General features: G+C 34.9%; 2 protein-coding genes across 4 annotated transcripts; one reads left to right on the top strand and one right to left on the bottom strand.

Moving 5' to 3' along the window:
* Positions 1 to 1,346: 1,346 nt before the first annotated feature.
* On the top strand, positions 1,347 to 8,657 carry LOC120081203 (cytochrome P450 90A1). Of its 3 annotated transcripts, none has more exons than XM_039035904.1 (9): positions 1,347 to 2,091; positions 2,675 to 2,824; positions 3,241 to 3,486; positions 7,334 to 7,423; positions 7,521 to 7,599; positions 7,712 to 7,821; positions 7,950 to 8,077; positions 8,161 to 8,297; positions 8,395 to 8,657. In XM_039035904.1, exons 1-8 carry the CDS (start codon positions 1,396 to 1,398, stop codon positions 8,285 to 8,287), a joined length of 1,626 nt encoding a protein of 541 aa, XP_038891832.1. In that variant the 5' UTR covers positions 1,347 to 1,395; the 3' UTR covers positions 8,288 to 8,297; positions 8,395 to 8,657. The 3 variants fall into 3 exon arrangements, with proteins under 3 accessions (XP_038891832.1, XP_038891833.1, XP_038891831.1); XM_039035905.1 differs by having other exon boundaries at positions 8,161 to 8,307; XM_039035903.1 differs by having other exon boundaries at positions 8,161 to 8,411.
* LOC120081202 (nuclear pore complex protein NUP88) lies at positions 8,334 to 19,533 on the bottom strand. The gene is made up of 9 exons (XM_039035901.1): positions 19,107 to 19,533; positions 18,810 to 18,964; positions 18,486 to 18,608; positions 13,170 to 13,314; positions 12,550 to 12,611; positions 11,646 to 11,859; positions 10,509 to 11,450; positions 10,132 to 10,381; positions 8,334 to 8,938 (listed from the first exon to the last, which is right to left on the bottom strand). Exons 1-9 carry the CDS (start codon positions 19,407 to 19,409, stop codon positions 8,673 to 8,675), a joined length of 2,460 nt encoding a protein of 819 aa, XP_038891829.1. The 5' UTR covers positions 19,410 to 19,533; the 3' UTR covers positions 8,334 to 8,672.
* Between the last annotated feature and the right edge of the window lie 4,972 nt (positions 19,534 to 24,505).

Genomic DNA, 24,505 nt, shown 5'->3' with positions numbered 1-24,505 from the left:
ATTTTCCTAAGAAACATGTGAGTGAGGACAAAATATGTTGAAATAACTTGTGTTGGTTTATGGATATAGTTTACGATCTTGAAAGCAATTAAAGGCAAGCAAGAATGATGTAGTCAAATTGTAGGCAATGAAGGGAATGCTGGGACAAATTAGGTATTGAATCTTGGACCTAGGGCATAACAAATCTCATATATGATTTCATATATTGGTAAATCTTTATAACTATATGGCATTCGATAGGGTAAACTTTAGGTTAACAAATGAGACACCTTGTTTTAAGTGTTAGTGTTAGACAACGTTCTACTTTCACAACGTGGAACAAAAAAAAAAGATATCGTCATTTGCTGGAAATTCATTAACTTAAACATAACTCAATTGATTAATGAATAAAATTCCTTTAGAAAGGTCAAAAGTTTAAACCTCTTCATACTACACTAAGATAAAAAATATGTATAGACATATATATGAAAATCAATTCAACATGAACCTAAAATCGAAACAAATATAAAAGCTCTAAACCGATTAGATGAAAAAAAAAAAAAAAAAAAAGGTTGAATCATGACCCATCGAAGAAAAGAGGGGTTAAATCGTGTACAACGTACATAATTTTATTGTACATCTTACCTAACCATATATTAATGTACTATAATTTAGATGTGATAAATATTAGGGGTGAGCATAAAGGCACCAAAAATCGATTAAACAGATCAAAATCCGATTGAACTAAGGTTGGTCGCTCGATTTTCCTATAAAAAAATTTTGGAAAACCAATGGACCGATCAATATATAGAAATATTTTTAAAATAAATTTCTAGAAAATAAGTATAAAAGTAAGCCCACTACCATCAATCAAGCCCCAAGCATGTTGCCTTAGTATTGATTTATTATTTTTCTTTTTTATGTTGCTTATATTTCAAATTCACTACATGATTGATTTAATTTTTTTTTTTATAAAAATGATTAATTTAAATTTTAAAAAGTTGCAAATTATGTTAACCTAACAAGAACACTTTATTCATTCATATTTCATTTTCATTCATTTTGATTTTACTTGCAAAAAAAAAAATTAAAAAAACAAATGACCGTCGGTTGGATTTCACACACTTTTTTGATTGGTTTTGGTGACAAAATTGACACCAATGTATCAATGCACATCATAATAAATACGACCCTAATTTTGTTAATAGTTTGTTAATCCAACCTACTTTTTGTAATTTGTTTTAAAAAGAAATTACTTAAAGAGTTTTTATCTTCTTAAAGAAAAGTTGCATAAAAAAAGCTGTCAGATACAAAAATATCCGACATTCATTTTCTCTCTCACAATTTTCCAAACCAAAAAAAAAAAAAAAAAAAAAAAATTCCTCCTCTTTTCTTCTTTCCTTCTTTCTTAGGTTTATGAGTAATACCACCCGTGTGCCTCTGTCTCATCCCCATTTTTTCCCCTTGAAAACAACAATTCCCCTCTCTCTCTCTCTCTCTAAAATTCCCATTTTTTATTTATATCCCCCCCATCTCTCCCTATTTCCTCTAAAACCCATTTCCCCAAATTCAATTTCAATTCAGTCCCCCATGGCTTTCTTCTCCTTCATCTTCTTCCTCTTTTCCTCTGTTTTAGCTTCTTCTCTGTTTCTCTTCCTCCGCCCCACCAGATTCCGCCGTGTACGGCTGCCGCCGGGGACACTCGGCCTTCCCTTGATCGGAGAGACCCTTCAACTCATCTCCGCCTACAAGACCGAGAACCCCGAACCCTTCATCGACGAGCGGGTCCGGAGATTTGGACCGGTTTTTACGACCCATTTGTTTGGTGAACCGACAGTTTTCTCGGCCGACTGGGAAACAAACCGGTTCATTCTTCAGAATGAAGAGAAGCTTTTTGAGTGTAGTTACCCCGGTTCGATTTCTAATCTTCTTGGGAAGCATTCTTTGTTGCTTATGAAAGGGAGTTTACATAAAAGAATGCATTCTTTGACTATGAGCTTTGGGAATTCTTCTATTATTAAAGACCATCTTTTGGTCGATGTGGACCGGTTAATTCGGCTCAATTTGGACTCTTGGACCGGCCGGATCTTCCTCATGGAAGAAGCTAAAAAGGTATACACAATAATACTATTTCTTTTATTTCTTTCTTTCTTTTTTTCTTTTTTTCTTTTTTAAATTTTTATTTTTCTTCTTTACTGTTGAATTGGCCACCCCACTTCACTCTCAAAATTCTCATTTTAAAAAAAAAATTAACCATTCTTTTCAAAACTTGAGAACATAATTCAACGGTTAAAATATCTATTCATTCAAAAAATTACTCAAAATAATGATTCAAGTATTATTTTTTATTTCTAAGATTTGAATTTCCACTCTCACATTCACCGAGTTGATGTTAGCGCGTCAACTCGGATAATGAGTAGGGAGTGCATGTTAGCAAATTTATTTTAATTCCTTAAAATTCCCTAGCGCATGTTAGCAACAAAAACAAAAACTAAAAAAGGAAGGAAAAAAAAAAGCCTATAATTCTGTTTGCAGTACAGATCATGCAAGCTTTTTTTAAAAAAAAAATTATTCTTTCGGCCGTTCCTTTTATTATTATGTTTTTTGTTGTTGTATTGTATATTAAAATAGATTGTTTATTATTAATATTAATTTAATGAAAAAATTGATGATTTTTCTTTTAAAAAAAATTCAGATAACATTTGAGTTAGCAGTGAAGCAATTGATGAGCTTTGATCGTTGCGAATGGACTCAAAATCTCATGAAAGAATATCTTCTTGTCATTGAAGGATTTTTTACCGTCCCTCTCCCTCTATTCTCCTCCACTTACCGCCGTGCCATCCAGGTAAAAAAAACTTTTTTTTAACCTCATTTCAATTTTAATTGACATGTATTATTCTACCATGATTAGAGATCAAATTCTAGTAAAATAATACTGACCTATTTGATTGGGGTACTAGAAATTTTTGGTGGATTTCATATTATTATTACAGTACTAGAAATTTTTTTATTTAACCTTTTTTTAGAGGGGAGAAAAAATTTAGTACTTTGATAGTACATTATCTCGTTCTATAATTCTTTAAAAAAATGTCACTATCATATAAATTATGATACCGTGATCTTAATTAATACGGAAGAAATTGGTAGTACTTTAGTAGTATTACTCCTTTCATAATTGCATCATATTTTATAGGAATATTACTATTGTAGTACTTTATAATAAATTAATGACGAGTGATTAACTTAAGTTTTTGGGTTAAGGCACGGAGGAAGGTGGCGGAGCAATTGGGGACGGTGGTAAGGGAGAGGCGGAAAGAGAGCGAGAACGGGATAAGGAAGAAAGACATGCTCGGAGCGCTGCTCGCCGGAGAAGACGCCCTCTCCGACGAGCAAATAGTAGATTTCTTACTGGCTTTATTGGTGGCGGGATATGAAACGACGTCAACTACCATGACGCTGGCCGTTAAGTTTCTGACGGAGACGCCGCTGGCTTTGGCCCAATTACAGGTCACTTTCCGGCCACCTTATTTATTATTATTATTATTTTTTTGGTGTGTGTGTGTGTTTTTTTTTAAATAATGGGAAAGTAATGATCCAATAGTGGGGCTGAAAATTGCAAAATCCATGGCTTTTTTTTTTCTTTTTCTTTTCTTTCTTTCAATCTCAACCTCATATCCATTATCACAAATTCCATGCTTTTTTCTTTTTTTTAAAAAAAATTGTGTGTTTTTAATGATTATTATTTTTTAGAACACATTTTTAGATGGATTTTTATATACATCTACTCTTAATTTCTTTTTAAAAAAAAAAATTTGAATTTTTCTCATATTTGTGATTTTATTGACTTTAATCGGTTTTTAATTTTTTTTTTTAATAAAAAGTTGTAATTTTTTTGTCGATAGCGGCATGATTTAGCTTATCGGACAAGCTCTACTACTTCTAATTAATGTTTTTGGGTTCATCTAAAAAGATTAGTATCTTGCCTAATATATTAGGTTAACTTGTAAAAGATTATTTATACCTTAATTAGTTAAGAGACTATTTAAGAGGTTGTATTGTAATTAGGATTACTGTAAATCAGAATAGTATTGAAATGAGTGAGAAATTGAGAGTAGAACGGAAATGGGATCATGAAGTATGTTAACGGTGGGAAAGAGAGTTGAGAGTTGAGTTAAAAATTGTGGGAACAAATAAGTTTGGTATTACAAACCGAGTCCAAAATGTTCAATCCAAACATGGGTTTTGAATTACATTACAAACTCATTCCATTATGGTCTCCAAACAACCTCTAAGGCCCTGGAATAGGATGGGTTTAGAATGGAATGTAATCCAAAATCCATATTTGGGTTGAGCGTTTTAGACCCGATTTATAATACTCAACTCATTGTTTCCACCGTTTTCAATCCAACTCTTTTTCTCACAATTTTCAACTTCACGATTTCATCTCTATTCCACCTTCGATATCTCATGCATTTCATCACTCCTCTTATTCTCAATAATCTTGATTACATTTCAATCTCTGTTCCAATCGTCCAATTGGTGAGTTTATAAATGAGTAAAAATGAATTAGAAAGAATAAAAATATAAGGTTGAAAAACATTTATTGTGTTTAAAAAAAAACATTTATTATTTGAAAATAAATTGAAGTCTAGATTCCACCCTAATTGCCTAAAATTCTCAAACCCTAGATCCTACTTGGATATTGTCATTTTTTTTTTATCATTGTCATTGTTTTTTGTATTTCTTTAATGCTATACACGTGCCACTCTCCTAAGATTTATTTTTCCAATGAGCTTTTATTATATTTTATTTTAATATTTTAAAAATGTCTTTCGCTTTACTATTCTTACTCTTGATTAAACATAAAATCAAATTTAAAAAAACATTTTTTTTAGAAAAAGAATAGTTAAGAATTAAGTGTTTAATTAAGAAATATCTAATTTAGAAAAAAAAATTTAAAAATATTTTCAAATATAGAAAAATATCACAGTCTATCATTAAAAAAAACTAAAACTAAAGTATTTAACAACAAATTATTTTAATATGTAGTTTTATACTCTAAAAGTGATTTTTAAATATTTTGTAGAGTAAAAGAACTTTTTTTTTAGTGGTTTTGATTTTTTTCCCCCTAAAAATAGTATTTCTATTCCAATACTCTTGAAAGATACTTTCAAGTTTCAATTATGTCAAGAGTGCATTAAAGTGAAAGATATTCATTATCAAACAAGGAGTTAAAAGAAAGTAAAAGAAATAAAAAAAAAATTTCAGTTCGCCTCAAACAAGCAAAGATTTAACATGAATGTATTTAAAAAAAAAATTGTTTGGAAGTTAAGAAGTTACCTAGCATAGGTTTTTAATTATGATTTTTATTTATCTCTAAATTCGATAAAATTCTTCGAAATTCTGTCAATTTAGTCATGAAAGCTTTCTTCTTCTTTTGTTTTTACCTAAAAGAGAGATTTTAAATTATTCTCTTTTTTGGAGTCTTAAATTACCGATTAACTCAAAAATTTAAGTTGATGGATGAATTATATTAGATAGAGTAACGAATAACGAAAAACCATACTATGTTTAAATGAACGTAAAATACGTTTGACCTGCTAAACCTAGAATTGAGATTAAAAGCTAGGTTAAATTTGTAGTGTTGTCTAAAGTGACAACAACCCTATAGGTCTTTTATCTTCTTCTTCTTTTTTTTTTTCTTTTTTTTTTTGGTTTTCTTCATCATTATATTGACTTAGTGCATGAAAAAACAAACCCAAAAAAAAAAAAAGGAAAAAAAGGGTCAAAAAGTGAAAGTGAAGAGGGAGAAGAAAGTACATAAAATAGCAGAAAGGTAGAAAGCAGTAAGAAACCTTACACTTACACTTACACCCCTCTTGTCCCTTTGTCCAATGGACAATATCATTTTCTTTCTTTTTTTATATATATATTTTAATAATATAATAATAATTATTAAGAAAACTACCTAATTTATCTTTAAATTTGAAGTTTAATTTCTATTTGGTTTCTGATTTAACGACGTACATTTTTAACCTCAATTTTTCATCAAATATTTATTTTCAATATTTTATGTTCACGTTTATATTAATTAATTTAAAAGAATTAAAAATATTATAACTAATTAAGTTTGACATTTTTCATCATTATTAAAACAATTTTTTTCTCATTATTTTAAATTATAAGATTGTTGATAGCAGAATGTAGCTAATGGATGTTTATAATGATATTTTGTCATATTTGTAAATAAATTGATTTATTTTTTTGTTTGAAAATAAATTTAATAATAAAAATAATCTTGAAAATAAAAATAAAAGCCAGCTCTGTGCTGTTTTTTCTTCTTTTTTCTCTGAGCACGCTTTGAACTTTGACCACTCTGTCTTGTCCGTTTTTGAAATGACCAAATTTATTTTTATTTTTATTTTTATTTTATCCTCTTTTTTGTGTGGGGAGATGTATGAGTTGTAAAGTGGGGTCCACACACCACGTGGGACCCCCTTTAGGGATTTGATCATACGGTGCAAATTCCTTCTCCACCAACCCTACCCTACACCCTCCCCTACCCTATAACTTCTTCAAATATTTGATACCTAGTATTTCCATCTCATTCCTCTTTCTGCCCCTCACGTGCCCTTTTGCTTACTTTCTCTACGTTTTAGTTTTTAGTATAGTTTCTATTCATTTCTAACTATCTTAAAACATTTTAAGAAACGTCTGGTGTAATGAATAAAGTTATTTAATTATTGAACCTACAGTATAAAGAATTAATATAAGTCATAGAATTGTTGTTTTTTAATTGTGAGGCCTACAAATTTTTTGGATCAAACAAGGAGTAAAACTAACAACTTTACTCTCTCAAACTCATACTTCTTGGGCTAAACATAATCTTAGGGTTTAGGGTCGTCTCAAACAACTTACTTTTTTGCTAATGCACATTTTAACTAATTTGTGTTTTGTTTTACTCGTTTAGGTTCTTCTTGTTTGACGTAGTTTTTCATAGTTGTGTGACTAATTGGATAAAAATAACATAAGACCTTTTTTTTATAAAATAAACAAATAAGGTTATACTATATTTGTTTTTAGAATTTGGTTTAAAATTTAAATGTTTCTTTACAAAAGAAGAAAATTATTGAAAAGAATTACAATTTTCATATACTAAAAAAGTAAACCAAATTGTTATCAAGTGAGATATTACTTCCACTCGAACCTAAACTATAAAGACCAATACAAAACTTTCAAGGACCGAATCAAAAATTAAGTTCGAATCATTGGGTACCTTGGTAATTTTGATATTGTTATTATTGTGTTTTGAGCATAATGTTGATTAAAAAGTAGTGGGTGGTTTGGTGGACAGGAAGAGCATGAGCAAATCAAAGCAAGAATGAAGGAATCACACCAACACCTCCAATGGAATGATTACAAGTCCATGCCTTTCACCCAATGTGTGAGTATATTCCCAAAATTTAAAATTTAAAAATAAAATTCATTACTTTTTCTCCTTTTATTTTGTTTAAAGGTTTTTTTTTTTTTTTTTGGGTTAGGTTGTGAATGAAACATTAAGAGTTGCCAACATAATCAGTGGTGTATTTAGGAGGACAATGACAGACGTAAATATCAAAGGTAACTAATGCTTTACTATTACACTTTTTTTTATTCAACGAGATTGAAATCTCTAATCTTTTAGTTAAGGACATGTCTTATATGTACATGATAAGGAAGAATTTTGATGTAGGTTATACGATTCCGAAGGGATGGAAGATTTTTGCATCATTTCGCGCAGTACATTTGGACCATGAGCATTTTAAAGATGCTCGCTCTTTTAACCCATGGAGATGGCAAAAGGTACAATCTAATCAACATGTTTCCTACTGTCAATACACCAATGTCAAATCTCAATCCTCCCAAACATCATCTCTTTTTCACTTTCTATGTCTATCCCATTTGCTAACTTAATCTCTTTAACCCAGCAGAATAGCTCAGGGTCAACAACGTTAAATGCATTTACACCGTTCGGTGGAGGTCCGAGATTATGCCCAGGATACGAGCTTGCCAGAGTAGAACTCTCTGTTTTTCTTCATCATCTTGTCACCCAGTTCAGGTATTCATCTATCTCTGCCTTAAAACACAGTTTAAAATATACCACTTTAATAAGATCAATAATGTAATCCATCAACATTTCAGTTGGGTTCCAGCAGAAGATGATAAGTTAGTATTTTTTCCAACGACAAGAACACAGAAGCGCTATCCTATCATTGTGACGCGTAAGAACGAAACTACACAATGTCAAGACGGTCATGCAGACACATGAAGGAAAGCGAGTTGAGTCAGGTTTCAATATGTAGAGAAGTGTAATCTTTCGCTTAATCTTGTATGAATAAGATCATATGCTAAAGTAATGAGTTTTATAATACACAGAATATGGAGCTACTCAATAGTACAGCCAATGAATTACCAATACAAAAACTATAAATATCACTTCTTCTCTCAGCCCCTCTCCAAGAGCGCCAATTTTCAGACCAATCAAACATTATCTTCAACCTACATATCTTCTGGTCAGATGTTCTCCAGGCTTCAAAATTCAGATGATTTGACTTGAGTCTGCAGAATTTGGGGGGTTTGAGGCAGGCTTCTTTACAGAAATAGTCAGAGATATCATTCCATTGCACACATTCAAGTACAGAGAAGAGAAGATATCAGCATATTTTCCTCTCTTTGCTTTGTATTGTAGATTCAACTAGCTTAACCTTTTTAGTGTTCTCAGCATTGAGGAGGGAGAGTTTCTCAAGCGATGATTTGAGTTGGGAGATCTGAGAGCTTTGGATATAAGTGTTTCTCCTGTACATTTTTTGTTGTTGGTTCACTAGATTGTTGTTCTTAGAATTTGTGAACCTCCTTAGTCTTGCAGTTAGTGTATCAATCGAAGTATGCAATGCGTCCAACTCAATATCTGTAAAGTGGTCTGGAGGCAACAAAGTATCACTTTGTTAAGAATTAAAAAGCCGTTATAATATAAAATGTGAACTCCACCCCAATCATAAATCAACTGGTTAAGGCATATATCTCTTATTAGTCAAAGTACACCAAGACTAAGGGATAATATCTGACAGTGTCAAAAGGAGAGCAATAAGTCAATTTACAACTTAACAGAACTTGATCCAACTAAAACTATGAAAATCAACTGGTTAAGGCATATATTTCTGATTAGTCAAAATACACCAAGACTGAGAAGGATAATATGTCACAGCATTGCACTATCAAAAGAAGAGCAATAAGTCAATTTCAACTAGCAGAACTTGATCCAACTAAAACCATGAGTGTCTTCAGCTCCCTCATACACAACTCAGCTAATCTAACAAGACAACCGTCTAAACTCTAGATATCGATAAATATCTAAATAGTTACTCTTCAAAGGCCTGATTTCTAACAAATATTATTCATTAATCGATGATACAAGTTAACTGAAGAATTCAATTGTTCTGGTTTTATATTTAGCCGAGCCTAAATCTACTTTATGCACTAAGCGAATATAAGAGTGACTTTGTTAAAAGTCCATTTTGTTTTCTGAATATTCAAGATTATCATACTTTAGTCTATTTCAATGCATTAACTTAGAATAATAATAATAATAAACTCTTAAAAATTGATTATTTTGGTCCTTCCCTTCCTTTTACTTTTAAGAAATTCATAATGGGTGTTACTATTAAAATGTGTTAACATGATCATGTATTCAATTAAAAAAAATAATTTAAAAAGATAACATGAACATACATCCAAGCCACATAGGTTGAAGACAAATACCGGATAAGTGCATAATAAGTGGCAAAATAATTACGCAAAAATAAATGGTTACTTTTAATTCCAAGGGCTAAAAAAGACGAGCAAATCTAAAATTTCGGAAGTCCAAAATGCGGTTAAAACTCATTTTTTTCTATAAATACTTTCGTAAGAAGCACTAATTGCATTTACATGTTTCATTTAAAAAAAAAAATGTTTAATCACGTAACCAAACAGTTAGAAAACTTTGAAAAAGTAATTATAGTTGGCTAAAAAAATACTTTTCACCTTTCCAAAAGCCATATCAAATATTTTAATTAGTCTAAAAAAAGTCAACCAAGTAAACAAATTTAAGTAACTTGAGTGAGAATTTATTACCAAGTGTCGATTTGAACTCTCTTTCCGCTTTGGACAACGGCTTTTTGTGAGCCCCTGGCAAGTTCTTCAACTGATGTATCCGCTCTTCCAGGACATTGTGCAGTTTGATTGCACGTTCTATCCTGTCGTCCAATAATTGCTGTTTCCCCTCTACTTTTATGAGCTTCTGTTGTGCCTCTTTTAAACGAGTTTGCTGATCGTCAATTAACCTCTTCAACTTGGGCTCATGCTGCTTGAGCTCGTAGTACACCTACACGGAGTTAGAAGAGAGGAAAGAGGGGGGAACTTTAGATGTTACACCCATGGAGTGCTAGACTAACAAAATTATCTTAAGTAGTTGATTAACATTACATAGCTCTGAAGTAAATTGCAATTACCGCATGCGCATACTCCACGTAATTTTCATGGAAGAGCTTGAAATACTGATGAAGCATGGACCGTCCTTCAATGGAATCAGCAGTCACAGAACGCATAGTTGATGATGACTGAGGAAGGAGAACCACCTTAGGTCCGCCAAGAAGATCTTTGCTTATAATTTCAGATCTTTCACTTTCATTTTTCTCTCCTGTTCCTGCTGCAGCTGATTTTCCCTCATCTAGGAAATTGCTAACCTGAACTGGGACTAGAAGGTTCCAAGTCTTCATCTCTAGAACAATGCACTCTTGAGAAAGGGTAACTCCCAGAATCCAAGAATATCCTAATGAATCAGATAATGAGGCAAAACCACAAAGTGGAGAAGGGTTGGAAGTGTCTCCCTGGCAGGCATTCAGAACAGGATGCACAGAGGGAGTTCTCATGGTCTGGTTCTGTCCTTTGCTTTGACTAGTGAATGGGAGAAAATGCAATATAATCGAGTCTATACCTCCATTATGAAGAGCATAAATTCTTTGATCCATAAGTTTATCAACAAACATTGTTATAAGAGAATCTTTCTCCATTTTCTTTGGAAGGGCTAGATCTACGATAGCCAGTCTCAGCAAAGGGGGCGGGAGCCCCAACCAAACAGTATGATCAAGTGGTTGATCAAGCTTCACCTTGGAGAGCTTCCCTGTAACCACTTCACATATCATGGCAAGACCGAGAATATTGTCATTCGGATCAACACGTACACGTGGGGGACAACCAAGATTCCAGACAGGTTGAATTTCGTCTGCAAGGGCATCAATCTGCAGTTGCCCACCACTCCACGCTGTCACAAGAACAGAGTCTTTGCTGATTAGATTATATAATAAACTTACTGCACGGCCTTCACATTCTGCACCTTTAATTGATACATCTTCTTCATCTCCATCATCATTACACGCTCTCCTCAAAGGCCCCTGGAAGACCATATCATGTGAAAATTAAGGATTCCAAAACCCGGTCCTGAGAGTATATTGCAACCCATGCACATGCCATACCACTAAAATTTTGCACATTCTTAATATACATACATACACACACAAACACACACATATATATAAATGGTTGTCAACTACCAACTGCATTCATCGAAAATGTCTCATGTGTCATACCTGCATTGCAAGTGACGCATCAAATAAAGCACAAGGATGGGCTACTATCACATATGCGTCCCCTCCATCTGTTGCTTGGACTAAATTTGGAAAAGTTTCTTCCAACCAAGAAATTGCAAGACCGGAATTACTGACAGCTGTTGGATTGGCTGATTTGAGCCCATAGGACTGAGCATCGTTATAAATCTCCAATATAGATTCACACTTGTAAACACTGTTGAGGATAAAGCAATCACTTAAGGGGTGTTTGGGGTAAGGAATTGGCTATTATAGTTAGGTTATAATAGTGTGTGTTTGGGGTGTAGATTATTTTAGTTTGGGTTATAATAGTATGTGTTTGAGGTGTAAACTATTTGAATTTGATAAGGAAATAGTAAACACTGTAGCAAAGAATAAAAAAATGATGAAGGTAAAATAGTAAAAACTGTAGTAAATAGTAAATACTGTAGCAAATGGGGGGTTTTGAAATAGTGTTGAACCGTAACTAATTGGGACTACAAAATAGTATTTATTGTAGTAAGAGGTGGTTATTATAGTCTTAGGACAATCCTTGCCCCAAATGCCCCCCCTTAGAGATGGTAATATACATAGTTCTACTTCTATCCATTAATTGTAGGCCTTATGCTAAGAAACTAGAAGGCTCTAATCAGAACATTTTAGTAGGCTGTAGGGTAAGGAGATTTTCTTGGAATGCAAAAGTGTACGCTCAACCCATTAGTTATGACCAGATGATGGGGGAAAATATCCTTTCTGAATCTCACCTCGACATATTTTTCGAGTAATAAATATTTGAAGTATGAAAACCCAAGAAATAAGTCTGTCTCTGGTAAATGGTAATTGTAATTGAGTGTTCATGATATCCAAAAGTCAATTAAAGAAAGGAGAGATGTGATCAATTGAGTACCTTCTAAATGGAACAACTGGGCAAAGGATGTAAATTGAACCATCACTGAATAAAACAAACACCTGCAGATATAGTACGTAAGCTTTTATAATCATATAGTGGTCCTTAAACTGTTTAACAGATAAATCTTAGCCACCCACAAAGGTATAAAAGAAGAAAGCAACAGTTTTTCATGCATTGAGAAGTAGTAGTACTAACATCACAATCTTACTCGAACAGGATATGTTCATAGGATGTACAATTATGTCCGTGAGTTCTAACTTCTAAGAAGTAGTACTGACGTTAGATTTCAGATCCTACACATTAAGGTTACTGAAATACTCCTAATGCCTACAAGTCGATACATAGCACGATATTTAAATTTAATTTGGCTTGAGAGCATAGTAGAGCGCCAAATGAACAGAGCACAAAAAATTAGGAGAGGATATTGCTAAAAGGTCACAAAGAAAAGGTTTGAACTTCTAATTCATGTTTTTTTAATTCTTGGTTGAAGAACTTCTAATTTATATATCTGGGCAAGAAAAAAAGGGAAAGGTACCAAGATAAATTTTCATCATTATAAACAGAAAATATTATATCATCCAAATTTGAGATTTCAAATTTCTAATTAATAAACTTACACTGAACTTGTCCCACAAATGGTCTTCCCCAAATGAAAAATCAACAGGGCAGATTGACGTGGCATTTTTAGATTGACCAGGTTCCACTGGCTGTAGATAATATTCTTGCTCTGGTTGCACAATATCTGAAGACAAATTGAAAAGCCTGAAACGAAAATGAGTTATACAATAAAGCACGATGGTTAATCAACCAGACACCTTGGAGCAAACCTACACAAATTTCATGATCTGAGATATCAGTATTTTTTTTTTTTCTTCTGCAGTGTGTTTGAGGGGGAAGATAAGCAGTATCCACCTCTCCATAGACAAATTTTATATTTAATGATTTGCAAAATGCTATAAATAGTTTTTCGAATGCAATTGAACGAGAAAAAGAGAGTCCACTTAAGACAGGTGATAAATCGTTCATAAGCCTCAAAACAAATTATTAACAAAAATTGTACTTCCATTCCTAGTTGACTAGCAGTAACAAGATTTTGTCAATGTTCTGTGAGACCCCTATCATGAAGGTCTATGGGAGGAAGGGGGCAAGAAAGGAATTTTGCAAATAAGAGAGGGGGAGGGGGGACCAGCAGTGGGACCACTTGATCACCAGACCGTTGGAGAGGCGCGTCTGAAGGAATTGGTGGATCGTGGGAGCGGGGACCAGCTGAAGGGTATTTATTAGTAGGGTTTTAGGAATGAAGGGTAGGATGGTTTTTTAGAGCAATATGTCACGCGGTCACTGCTTTCAAGCAGCTTGGCGTGCAGCACTTGGGTGATTCTTATGCTTAAGATACTCCAAGTAAGCCTTTATAGAGGTTTGAGAATGAGTATGGCACTTAGGAAGTCGAGAGGGACAAGAGAAGGTAGACACACATGAGTTTGGGAATGAGTGTATTGTTTTGAGAGCTTGTTGCTTGGTGGTTGTACAAATGAGCCCTTGGGGCTATTTATAGGATGGTTCTCACGACCTAAGCCCCCTTAAAGTCGGCCATGGCCCTTTCTAGACACTTCCAAGGTGTCTTGACATGTCCCTAGGCCATTCTAGGCCCTTCCATACACTTCCAAGTACATACATGGCCCTTCTAGACAATTCTAGACCATTACGGAGAAATCTAAAGTATGTACATTTGAAGAGGTGTTGGGACGTGCAAGGACGTGCGTGTGCAGCATTGTGCACATGCCTGAGCGACCGCATCTGTGGGGCGCGTGCAAGGACGTGCGCACGCTTGTGCCTGAGGGGCGTGCACGCCTGTCGCACGAGCCCTGCATTGAAATGGTTTACGTCACTAGATCATTCTAAGTTGCCTGTGGGCCATGCAGGTATTGCCACTCGTGTGCGTCTGGACTCACACACTCTAGACAAGGGCACGCGCTTGGCCGCGCGTCCGTGGGCTTCCTTGGCCTTGCACGAGGCCTTGCCTCTCCTGGGCGTGTGCGCGCACATGGGCGCTGTCCTTGGCACCTGTCTTGCCCAGTTGCCTTGCCACACCCTCGTATGTCGGCACTTGGGCATATGGGCGCCCTGACCAAGGCCACCGTGTTAGCCTTGCCTCTTTTTGGGATGCCTTCCGATGGGCCTTGACTCCCTCTTGGCCATGCTATTGGAGTCTCATGCCCCTTCGTGGCGCAATTTGAAAAACGATTTTTGTGGGGCGTGACAAATAGCTCATTTAGGAGAGACGGCTCTCTCGAATAGCCAAAGTATCTTTCTTTGTTATTTTGTTTCCTCTGTTATTCATCTTTTATTTCTCTGAACTTGTGACCTTTGTTACCTTTGTAATATCCTTGAGACTTTGGGATATTTGTTTATATATAATAGTCACCTCAAGGGAGAAGGATATACTCTGTTTTGGTGTGATTACTGGCTTTGGTTATGTATTCTTGTGTATTTTCTGTGTGCAGAAATTTAGATACCTAACATTTGGTATCAGAGCACGTTAAAATCTGGGACGAACACGTGCAATGGCTCAGAAATAGCTGAAAGAACAAATGGAAGAGGCAGAGAAGGAGATGATCGGAATCAAGGAAAGGCTGCTAATGATGAACAAGACCTTGGAAAAGTTGTCAGGCAATATGAAAGAAATGTCGAGCGGAAAAGGGAAGGAGGCAAGTATTGTGGCCGTGGAAAGTTCAAGGGTGAAAAAGGCCGGAGAAAGTGAAGAAGAGTCTTACAAACAAAAGACTTGGTTGCCAGCTCCGAGAAAGGAAGGTACAAGAAGATTGAGATGCCAATGTTTAATAGGGAGAACTCGAACGCGTGGATTTTTCGAGCTAAGCGGTATTTCGAAATACATGAACTAACTAATGAGGAAAAGATAAGAGTGTCTGTGATTAGCTTCGGGCAAGATGAAGGGGACTGGTATCAATGGGATAACAACCGGCAGAAGTTCGTAAGTTGGGAGGAGTTCAAAGACCGACTGCTAGATAGGTTTCGCATATTGACAGAGGAGACGTTATCCTGGTTATGGAACTTGAAGATGGAAACCACGATGGCGAACTATCGGAAAAGATTTGAAATCGCAACCGCGCCAATCTCTAAAGCGGCTGAGAACATACTCAAAATGACCTTTTCTGAAGGACTTCATCCGATGATCAAGGGTGAGGTGATCAGTCAAAGACCGGTGAGCTTAGATGAAATAATTGGAGAGGCCCAGTTAATGGAGTACAAGGACATCATGATCCAATTGTCGCTGGAGGAATTAAAGAGGAGCGGCCCAACTGAGGGCCAGGCCCAAGGGAGCAGTAGCAAGTCCTTTAGCAATGGAATTTTGAAACCTGGAGGTCGTTACCCAGACCAAACAATGATGAAGAATGTGATGATTCCGAAGAAAGGGGGGATGGGGAAGCGAAACCCTCCAGTGAAAAGACTATCCGATGCGGAGTTTCAAGCTCGATGCGAAGAGGGATCATGTTATCGTTGCGATGAGAAATACTCGGCAGGCCACAAATGTAAAGTGAAAGAGCAGTGGGAATGAATGTTGTTGATTGCTGGAGAAGAGGTCGACGAGGAAAATCTTGCATGCGAAACGAAAGAGAACGCAAAGGAAGGAATGAGAGGAGAGGAGACAATGAAGTTAGCACTGCACACAGTGCTAGGGTTCTCGACACCAAAAACCATGAAGGTAAAGGGAACCGTCGAAGAAAGGAGGTGGTAGTGATGATCAATTGCGACGCCACCCATAATTTCATTCACCAAAGGGTTGTAGATCAACTAGGACTCCCATTAACGAAAACCACAAACTACGGCGTGGTGATAGGGAACGGCAAGGTCATGAAAGGAAAGGGGGTGTGCAAAGTCGTTAGTTTGATACTCCCGACAATGAATGTGACAGCAGATTTCTTACCTCTGGACATGGGTAATGTGGATGTGATTGTTGTGGTCACATTCAAAGGATTCCACTGGGGTTGACTGGCCTTGTATGACGATTACATTCACAAAAGGAGAAAGGAAGGTTACCATAAAAGGTGAAGACATGGGAAGAAGAAGATCAAGGGTTCCTCGTTGAGTTGCAAAGTCTACAAATAGACAGCAAAGTCGAAGGGGAAAATAGTGAATCAGAGGGAAGACCGAGACTATTAGATCGCGATATCAAAGACCGGGTTGAGGAATTCGAAGATGTATTTTAGGTCCCAAATGGGTTACCACCTAGATGGAGGGTTGATCACTGAAGCACTCTAAAGGAGGGGCAAGACCCCATTAATATCCAACCGTATAAACATGCCCACATTCAGAAGGAAGAGATTGAGCGTTTGGTGAATGATATGTTGACATCAGGGATAATGCGACCAAGTAACAACTCGTTCTCTAGTCTAGTCCTATTTGTTAGAAATAAGGATGGAAGGCGGAGGTTCTGTGTAGATTGTAGACGTCTGAATAATGCCACCATCCTAGACAAATTCTCGATGCCGGTTATTGAAGAGTTGTTAGATGAGTTACATGGCTCGACGGTGTACTCTAAGCTGGATTTGGTGTGATTACTGGCCTTGGTTAGGTATTCTTGTGTATTTTATGTGTGTAGGAATTTAGATACCTAACATGTTCACAGCAACCATGGAAAACAAGAGAAGCCACAAGAAGCCAGCAATAGCTCTAAAATAAGAATAATTGAAAAATTAAGGCCCCATTTGGTAACCATTTCGTTTTTTAGAGGTGGAAGTAGATAACAAATGAAGAAATTTAGAGGTGGAAAGTAGATAACAAATGAAGAAATTTAGAGGTGGAAGTAGTGTCTATATGCTTAATTTTCAAAAACTAAAACTAAAAACCAAATGATTACCAAACGGGGTCTAAATGTTTTTCCTATAAGGTTGTGTAAGTTGAATCCTAGCCTAGTTAAATTTTAACTTAGTCGCACAAAGACTAATACACCCAAAATTACCAAGTTCTATACATGTAAGTGCTTGAAAGGGGAAAGCCACGTAATGACTAAAGGACGAGCATGAGTCTTTGGAATTTTGTGGGGTCCAAAGAATATCGTTAGTTAGAGAGAGAGTTGTGAGGTGAGTTTTGCTCGGGCTTTAAGCAAATGGTATCAGTTTCAAGAGTCATATTTTGAAATTTTTTATTGTGTTGGGAGAATTGGGGAGTACTAGAATCTCCTTTGATTTAACCAATCCATTCATCAATAAATTGAGCCTCACTAAAGTCCTGAGCCAATTTTAGTCCATGACGTTCTATATTTATTTTATTTTGTTTTTCATACTTTCAAGTACATAGATTTCATCCATTCTAAACTTCACAGAAAGTTCTGTTTTGGTCTTTGGCATTGAATTTCCATATTGCAAACGAAAAATATGAAAGATATTGATGCAGCGGAAAAGTATTCAAGTCAAGCCCATGGCTAAACAAGGGAAATTCGTCCTTAATTCAGAGAACATTCTCCAAGAACACAAGTTCTATATTAAAATGAATGATCAAAAACTTCCTATTATAACTCTAAATTGGCTATTTATAGCCTTACAATAAAATAACATAATTAAGTAATTAAATCTAATTAAATACTAGTTGATCTAAATTAACAACTAAACAAATATTATACTAAAACATACTAATTATCCTATGATTATCCTCATCAGATATATGACATTACATGGACATTGTTATGAATCTACATATTGAAATATTTGACAGGAATCGATACAATAATTCAAGCAGCAAAACAAGATTTCAAACCTCTAAAAAGACATTAATATGGTGAAGACCTATATCTGGACCTCAATGATTATTCTCATATCGCCTTGTAAGAACCAAAAAATCCCTAAATAAGGATTCAAAATGAAATTGCACTAGTTATAGTTGCATAAAATGTCTTTACTCAGGAAACATAATACCTGAAAACAGAATCAGATGAAAGGACACCAAGATGGAAGTTACTATATGGGTGCCAAGAAACTTGAAGCGTGCGTATGACATCATGGCCACCACAGTAGATTTGCGGACCAACTTTAACAGTCCTGTAACACAAATTGACAGCTTCATTCAGGAAGAACTAAGTGGAAAACATGTTATGAGTATGACACTCTTTCACACGTTTTACATAAAATGGGAAACAAATGAACAAAACGTATGAATCTTTTGCAACTTAACATAAACAAAATCTACAACAGATGGAAGCAAAACTAAAAGCATTAACTCAGCTGTTGCCTCTTCCTCACCTACAAATGACTGTGTTGTCATCTCTAGTAGAACTATGACCATAAAGGTACATTATGCCCAACCCGCCTGAACCCACAAGGGCCAATGCCGATCCATTCTGATTGATAGAAATCTTATGCACCAAAAAATCAAGTTGCACATCCGGTCGCAACACCTGTTTAAAGCAATTGAAATTATGAAAAAATGCCAGAGAAATGGGAGAAAACATAACACAGAACACTTATGAGCAAAAGGGTTTGCTCCTTTTCAAACACTTGTTACATAAAAAAGAGAAAAAAGAGGAAAGTAGAACTGACTTTAGAAGGAGAAGCGGCGAGGACGGAGGTGGGTTCGGGTTCTCCGAGGCGGATGGAAATCCGGTGCAAGCAGAGTTTGGTGGAGTCCCAGAAATAGAGACGAGAGGCGCCGTCGGACACCAGAAGGTTTCTAAGAGGCGGAGGAACAGAACCGCCATAATTGGCGGCGGAGGCGGAGGCGGAGGCAGCGGCGGGAGTGAAAACGGGGTGGGTCTTGAGAGGAACCCAATCAACATCCCGTTTTGGAGTTAGAGATCGAGGTGGATCAGAATCAGCTTCGTTCAGGTCGAAATTGTACCTCATTGTTGTTTGGGACTGTTGCTAATTGCTATCGCCGATTTTGATTTTGATTCCGGCGAATGCTTCGTCCCAAACTGAAGCCGCAGTGACCTCTATTTTTGGGTGGGAGGTGTCTGCTTCAAACGTCGTCGTTTCAGAATAATATTCTATTTCATGTTCCGAGATTTCATTTTTAACCGATATCCACTTACATTTCTACCGATCACGAATTTTACAAAATTTATTTATATTATTAAGTTGCTTTTACTCTCCAACTAAGTTTTGATATTGTTATTACTATTCAAATTCATATTTTTTACTAAATAGATTACATTTTTTATATTTAAAAAGTATTTATAAAAGATATTAGGGATATTTATAAATATTAATATCCACCTCAAACCCTTTCATTTACAGATATAGACATATCAATAGATATTTTCATCCTTGATTTAATTATAAAAATATCCAGATTGCCTATTAAACACATATTTAATGAAAATTTGAATACATAAAACAAAATTCAAATTATCTAACTCTAAACATATTCTTGTAATTTCAAATTTTATAATATTACCTTTGAATTTTCATAAACGTTTCAAAGTTGTTCTAAAATTGAAATCCTTTAAATTTTTAAAGGAAAATTAGGACCTAAATTTGTGTGACGAGTTGGTGACATAAAATTGTGTCAATCCAAGTTTCTATTATAAGTTATTGACATGTCATTTGATGTTATAATTTTCATATAAGGAGTTCAATTTTTCTGTTTGGTTTTCTATTTGTAAACAAGATATTTGTAATTTCCTCCTTCTGCTAGAGGTTGGTAAGCTTTAATTTCGTTATAGNATGAAAGGCCAAGAGTAATATTGTGATTTTTGAATGAATACGAGTTCTTTTGAAATTATTAAAAAAAAAAATTCAAAGGTTTTTTCTTTATAAGATTTAGAACTTTAGACCTTGTATCAAAAGTATCATGAACTTTCAAAAATACCCAAAATTTTCAAATAATATTTAAAAGTACCCTCACAATTAACAACACACATCACTTTGACATGGACGATTAAAAATTCAAAATGACATTATCCAGTATGTCGACATGGATGCTTTGGTCTTCTTTTTTAACTTTTTTTTTTTCATGAGGCATTTATTTAACGTTGAGGTTTTGGATAAAACAAATAAAATGTCAATAGTAAATTGATAAAGTTCAAGAATATAGTAGTTTTTCAAACAAATGACAAAAATGGGTAGATGGAAAAGAATTTTCAAAAATAGGTAGGAATGAAAAGTATTGACAAAAATATGGTAGTTTTTTTGGGAAGGATAATTGTGTATCCGGTACACGATTAGCTTTTAATTCAGTTAGCACCATGTTAGCGTCGGTGGACTGATCAAAGGCATACTCGTGGATCGGGTCTACGATTTGCCTTTTTTTTTCGATTTTGACTTTTTTTATTTTTAATTTACTAATTTCTTCATTACTAAACTTAATTATATATTTAATCTGCAATAAAAACTTAATTAGTCTACACCCATATTAAAAATAAAATTTTGATTTGACTAAGTAGTACATCCCTCTACAAATAAAAAAAATAAATAAATAGATCTCATGTATATGGTAAAGTCTTATTTAGAAAAAGAGAAATTAATTCTTTAATTTCAAGATAGAAGTTTACATGAAGTTTAAAGACGACCCTCTAGCGTTTACCCCACATGGGGGTTGTCTTCGTGTGCCTCTAAATTAACTCTGCCTTGTTGTCGTTGTCGTCTACGATGAATACGTCTTCAATCAGTGTCAACAACATTGAGTTATCTCATCTATTGAATAATACTTTTTACGTTAGCCAATATTTGGTCACACATTGAACCCAACTCTGGTAAGTTGTGTTGTACTGAATATTATCGTACATCTTCGATAAAATTATTTTGTACAATAAAAAATTTAATATTAAATAATATTCATATCATATATTTGGAAAATATAAGATTATAAATCTCTTACCATGCAGTAATAGTAAGCACTGTCAAGTATGATAAATCGCCTCATGATTGAATCGTACCAGGAAAAATAATCATCTGATCCATTTGTTATTTCTCCCTATGCACAACGATTGTGACATGTACGTTAGTAGGATATATATTCTGTGTGAATTCGACGCCAGTCTTGGTCGTGCTTACTCTCAAATCAATCTGGTGTAGTGTTGTGAGTGTATAGCATAACAAAGGTACCGTTTGTCGTAGACTGAACTGCTTCAATGCACAATCTAGATGGTGCCACTCTACTATATGGAAAGCATATAAGAGGGCTAACGGTCAACCATATGTCTTGACCATCACAATAGTAATCAGGTAATGATGACCAAATATCTTGCATGTATGACGTCCAATTAATCTGACAAAAAATTTTAAATATTTATTTATATATACAGTTGTTATCTGATTGTGTATCAGTCTGTCTAATATTTGTTGGTATACTAGAAATATATTTGCTGACGGTTCAGAGGCAACTAATACACCACTCCATTTAAAATTATAAAAAAAAATACAATTAATTTATATTTTTACATAAAATGATAACAGAATAAATATATAAATGAAATAATACTTGGTACTGAGTAAATGATGATAATCTATCATAAGCTCATACCTGTAGTAGTATCAGTGGTCCCGATATTTCCAACGCTTGTGCATTAGTAACCCGACAAAATCCTCTATAAAGCCATGCAAGATAGGCACCACCCCACGAGTAAGAACCAGCATGCTCAAAATCAGACAATAGAGGGAGAAACATAAGATATACCGGAGTGTCTACAGTACCAACTCAAGATCATGTTCTCTACTTCTATCATTTCCAAATAATTCATCAAGTTCAACATCAATATCACTGTCTCCATCATTTCCAGATTCAAGAATGACTAAATCTCCGGGACGCATCGACGTATTTACTCAAATTTTTATGACTATTATAGTTGACAAAAAATACGTTAATACGACAAAAAATTTGTTTTTTCTTTTTAAGAAATCCAATTTTTTTTTTATTTTTTTAAAATAATGTTATTTTAATAATTATTAACAAACATATGGTTGAGTTGAAACTATTGTCAAAAATAGATTTTTAAATCGTGTACCAGGTACACGATTATAAGTCCAAACATTCCAAATATTTTCTTAAATCGGCCCAAATTCAAATGGAAACATCCAAGTTAAGATACAACCTAAAAATAAAATAGTAGATATTCAACTACAAAAATCAGCCCCAAAAATAGCCCCAAAAAATCAGCCAAAAGATCTAAAAAAATCGACAGTCCAAGTTATAATATTCAACTAAGAAAAAAGTAATCAGCCCAAATCTGAAATTTATGGAGTTAAATCTGCCCAAATAAAAACAAAATAATAAATCTATGAACCATACACCAAATAAAACAAAATGGTACTTCTATGGAAGAAATCTCTATTTTTTTAACAAACTCATATATTGGAAAAAAATAAATAAAAAAAACTTTACCTAAGGCAGACGGTAGATTGACGGGAAGAAGGATGGCGGGTGGTAAATCGGCTCATGGCGACAATAGCAAAAAGATCAAAGACAACGACAATTGATTGGCAGACGATGGTTGAGTAGGCGATCAGCGACTATAAAAGAGGAAGAAAGTTCAAAAGCTTCGAATGGGAGGAAAGGGAAGGGGTCGTGGGGGACCACGGTACACAACTTATCAACGATTACCTGGTCAACACTGCATGACTATCTATGTGGCAGTTGTTGGGATTGGTGTCCTATTCTCCCAGAGTCTCATTGTTTTGTAAAGATACATGTTGTTCAATGAATAAAATAAGTGTTATTTAATTCTGGCATTTACTCATATCCAATAAACAAAGAACCTTGGTTATCTTATGTGAACTTAAGCATGTATACGTGATATACAAGTGGATCATGTCTTAAGTGATAACCTAAATCGGTCTGTAGTATAAGGATTAAGGTGGGATACCTGATCTTGGTGACACTACGGATACGGTCCGCTTTGTAGAGGTTTGCAAGTGTGTAAACTACTACAAATGGTAGATCCTGACCATTCGTGTGGAGACGTGGAGCGGGGGTGTCCTATACAAAGAGTTTGTATAAGACCTGGACCACGAAATGACTAGACTCTGTATATAACGTCGTTGATATTAGAGACTTGTATCTCACCTAAACGACCATAGGTGATACGACCTCAATCCTAAGTGTTTTGTGAACTCCTGCCTTTAAGGGTGGTTCTTTGATTAGTATGGGTGAGTGGCCAGATTGCCAACTCAACATGTCTACCTTTTTAGGGACTTGTCTGATCTAGAAGCTAGGAACTCAATTCACAATATGGAATTCACTCCTTTCCCGAAGCAGGGATAAGTAGAGAGATTGCTCTCTTAAGGACTGATTCTGGGGCTTGAACATAGTGGCCACAGCTTCTCCTTGAAAGAGAAGACTCAGACATAGTAGGACTATGATTTATGTTCATTAGAGGGATCAGTGGTACTTAAGGAGACAAATGGAACTATAGAGGCATAACGGTTTTTGGCCCAACTGTACTTACGAGCGATCTGTGAATGATTTTTGCACTACTCATTGGTTAAGATGGACACATAATATATCTATTGTGAAGAGAGTTCAACTGTCGGTCTTTAGTGAAGTGTCTGGCAGTTAACGGATGGTTTTGGAAAGGTGAATTAGTAGATTCAACAAGCATGCAAGTTTTGGTCAAAGAGATCCAGTTAAAAGAGTTTAAATGGATGATGATTAAAAAGTTGTTCAACTATCCAAAGTAAAGTTTACTCTTGGGAAAAAACTAAAAGTCACTTAGTTTAAAATCCTTAGTCGTGTTTTTTTAAGTAAACTAAAATCCTAGGTTATAAATACTCAGTGTGAGGAGGAGGCGTTATCAAATATGTCTATGATTCCACTCACGTTTCTCCCTGTATGTTCCACACCGTGAGATTCATGTTTGGCTCAAGATGCCTCAGGATGCATCCCCCTTCAGATAGTGTTTGGCATGAAGTCAATATCAAGGTGAACGGAGAGGAGTATTATATAGTAAGTGGTTGAAGGGTGTGTGCCAAACACATCTATGGTATCTGTCATTGTTTCAACA

This window comes from Benincasa hispida, chromosome 7, assembly GCF_009727055.1.
Source record: "Benincasa hispida cultivar B227 chromosome 7, ASM972705v1, whole genome shotgun sequence".
Classification (NCBI taxonomy): domain Eukaryota; kingdom Viridiplantae; phylum Streptophyta; class Magnoliopsida; order Cucurbitales; family Cucurbitaceae; genus Benincasa; species Benincasa hispida.
Note: the sequence above shows the minus strand (reverse complement) of the source record. Positions and strands in the feature narration are given on the sequence as shown.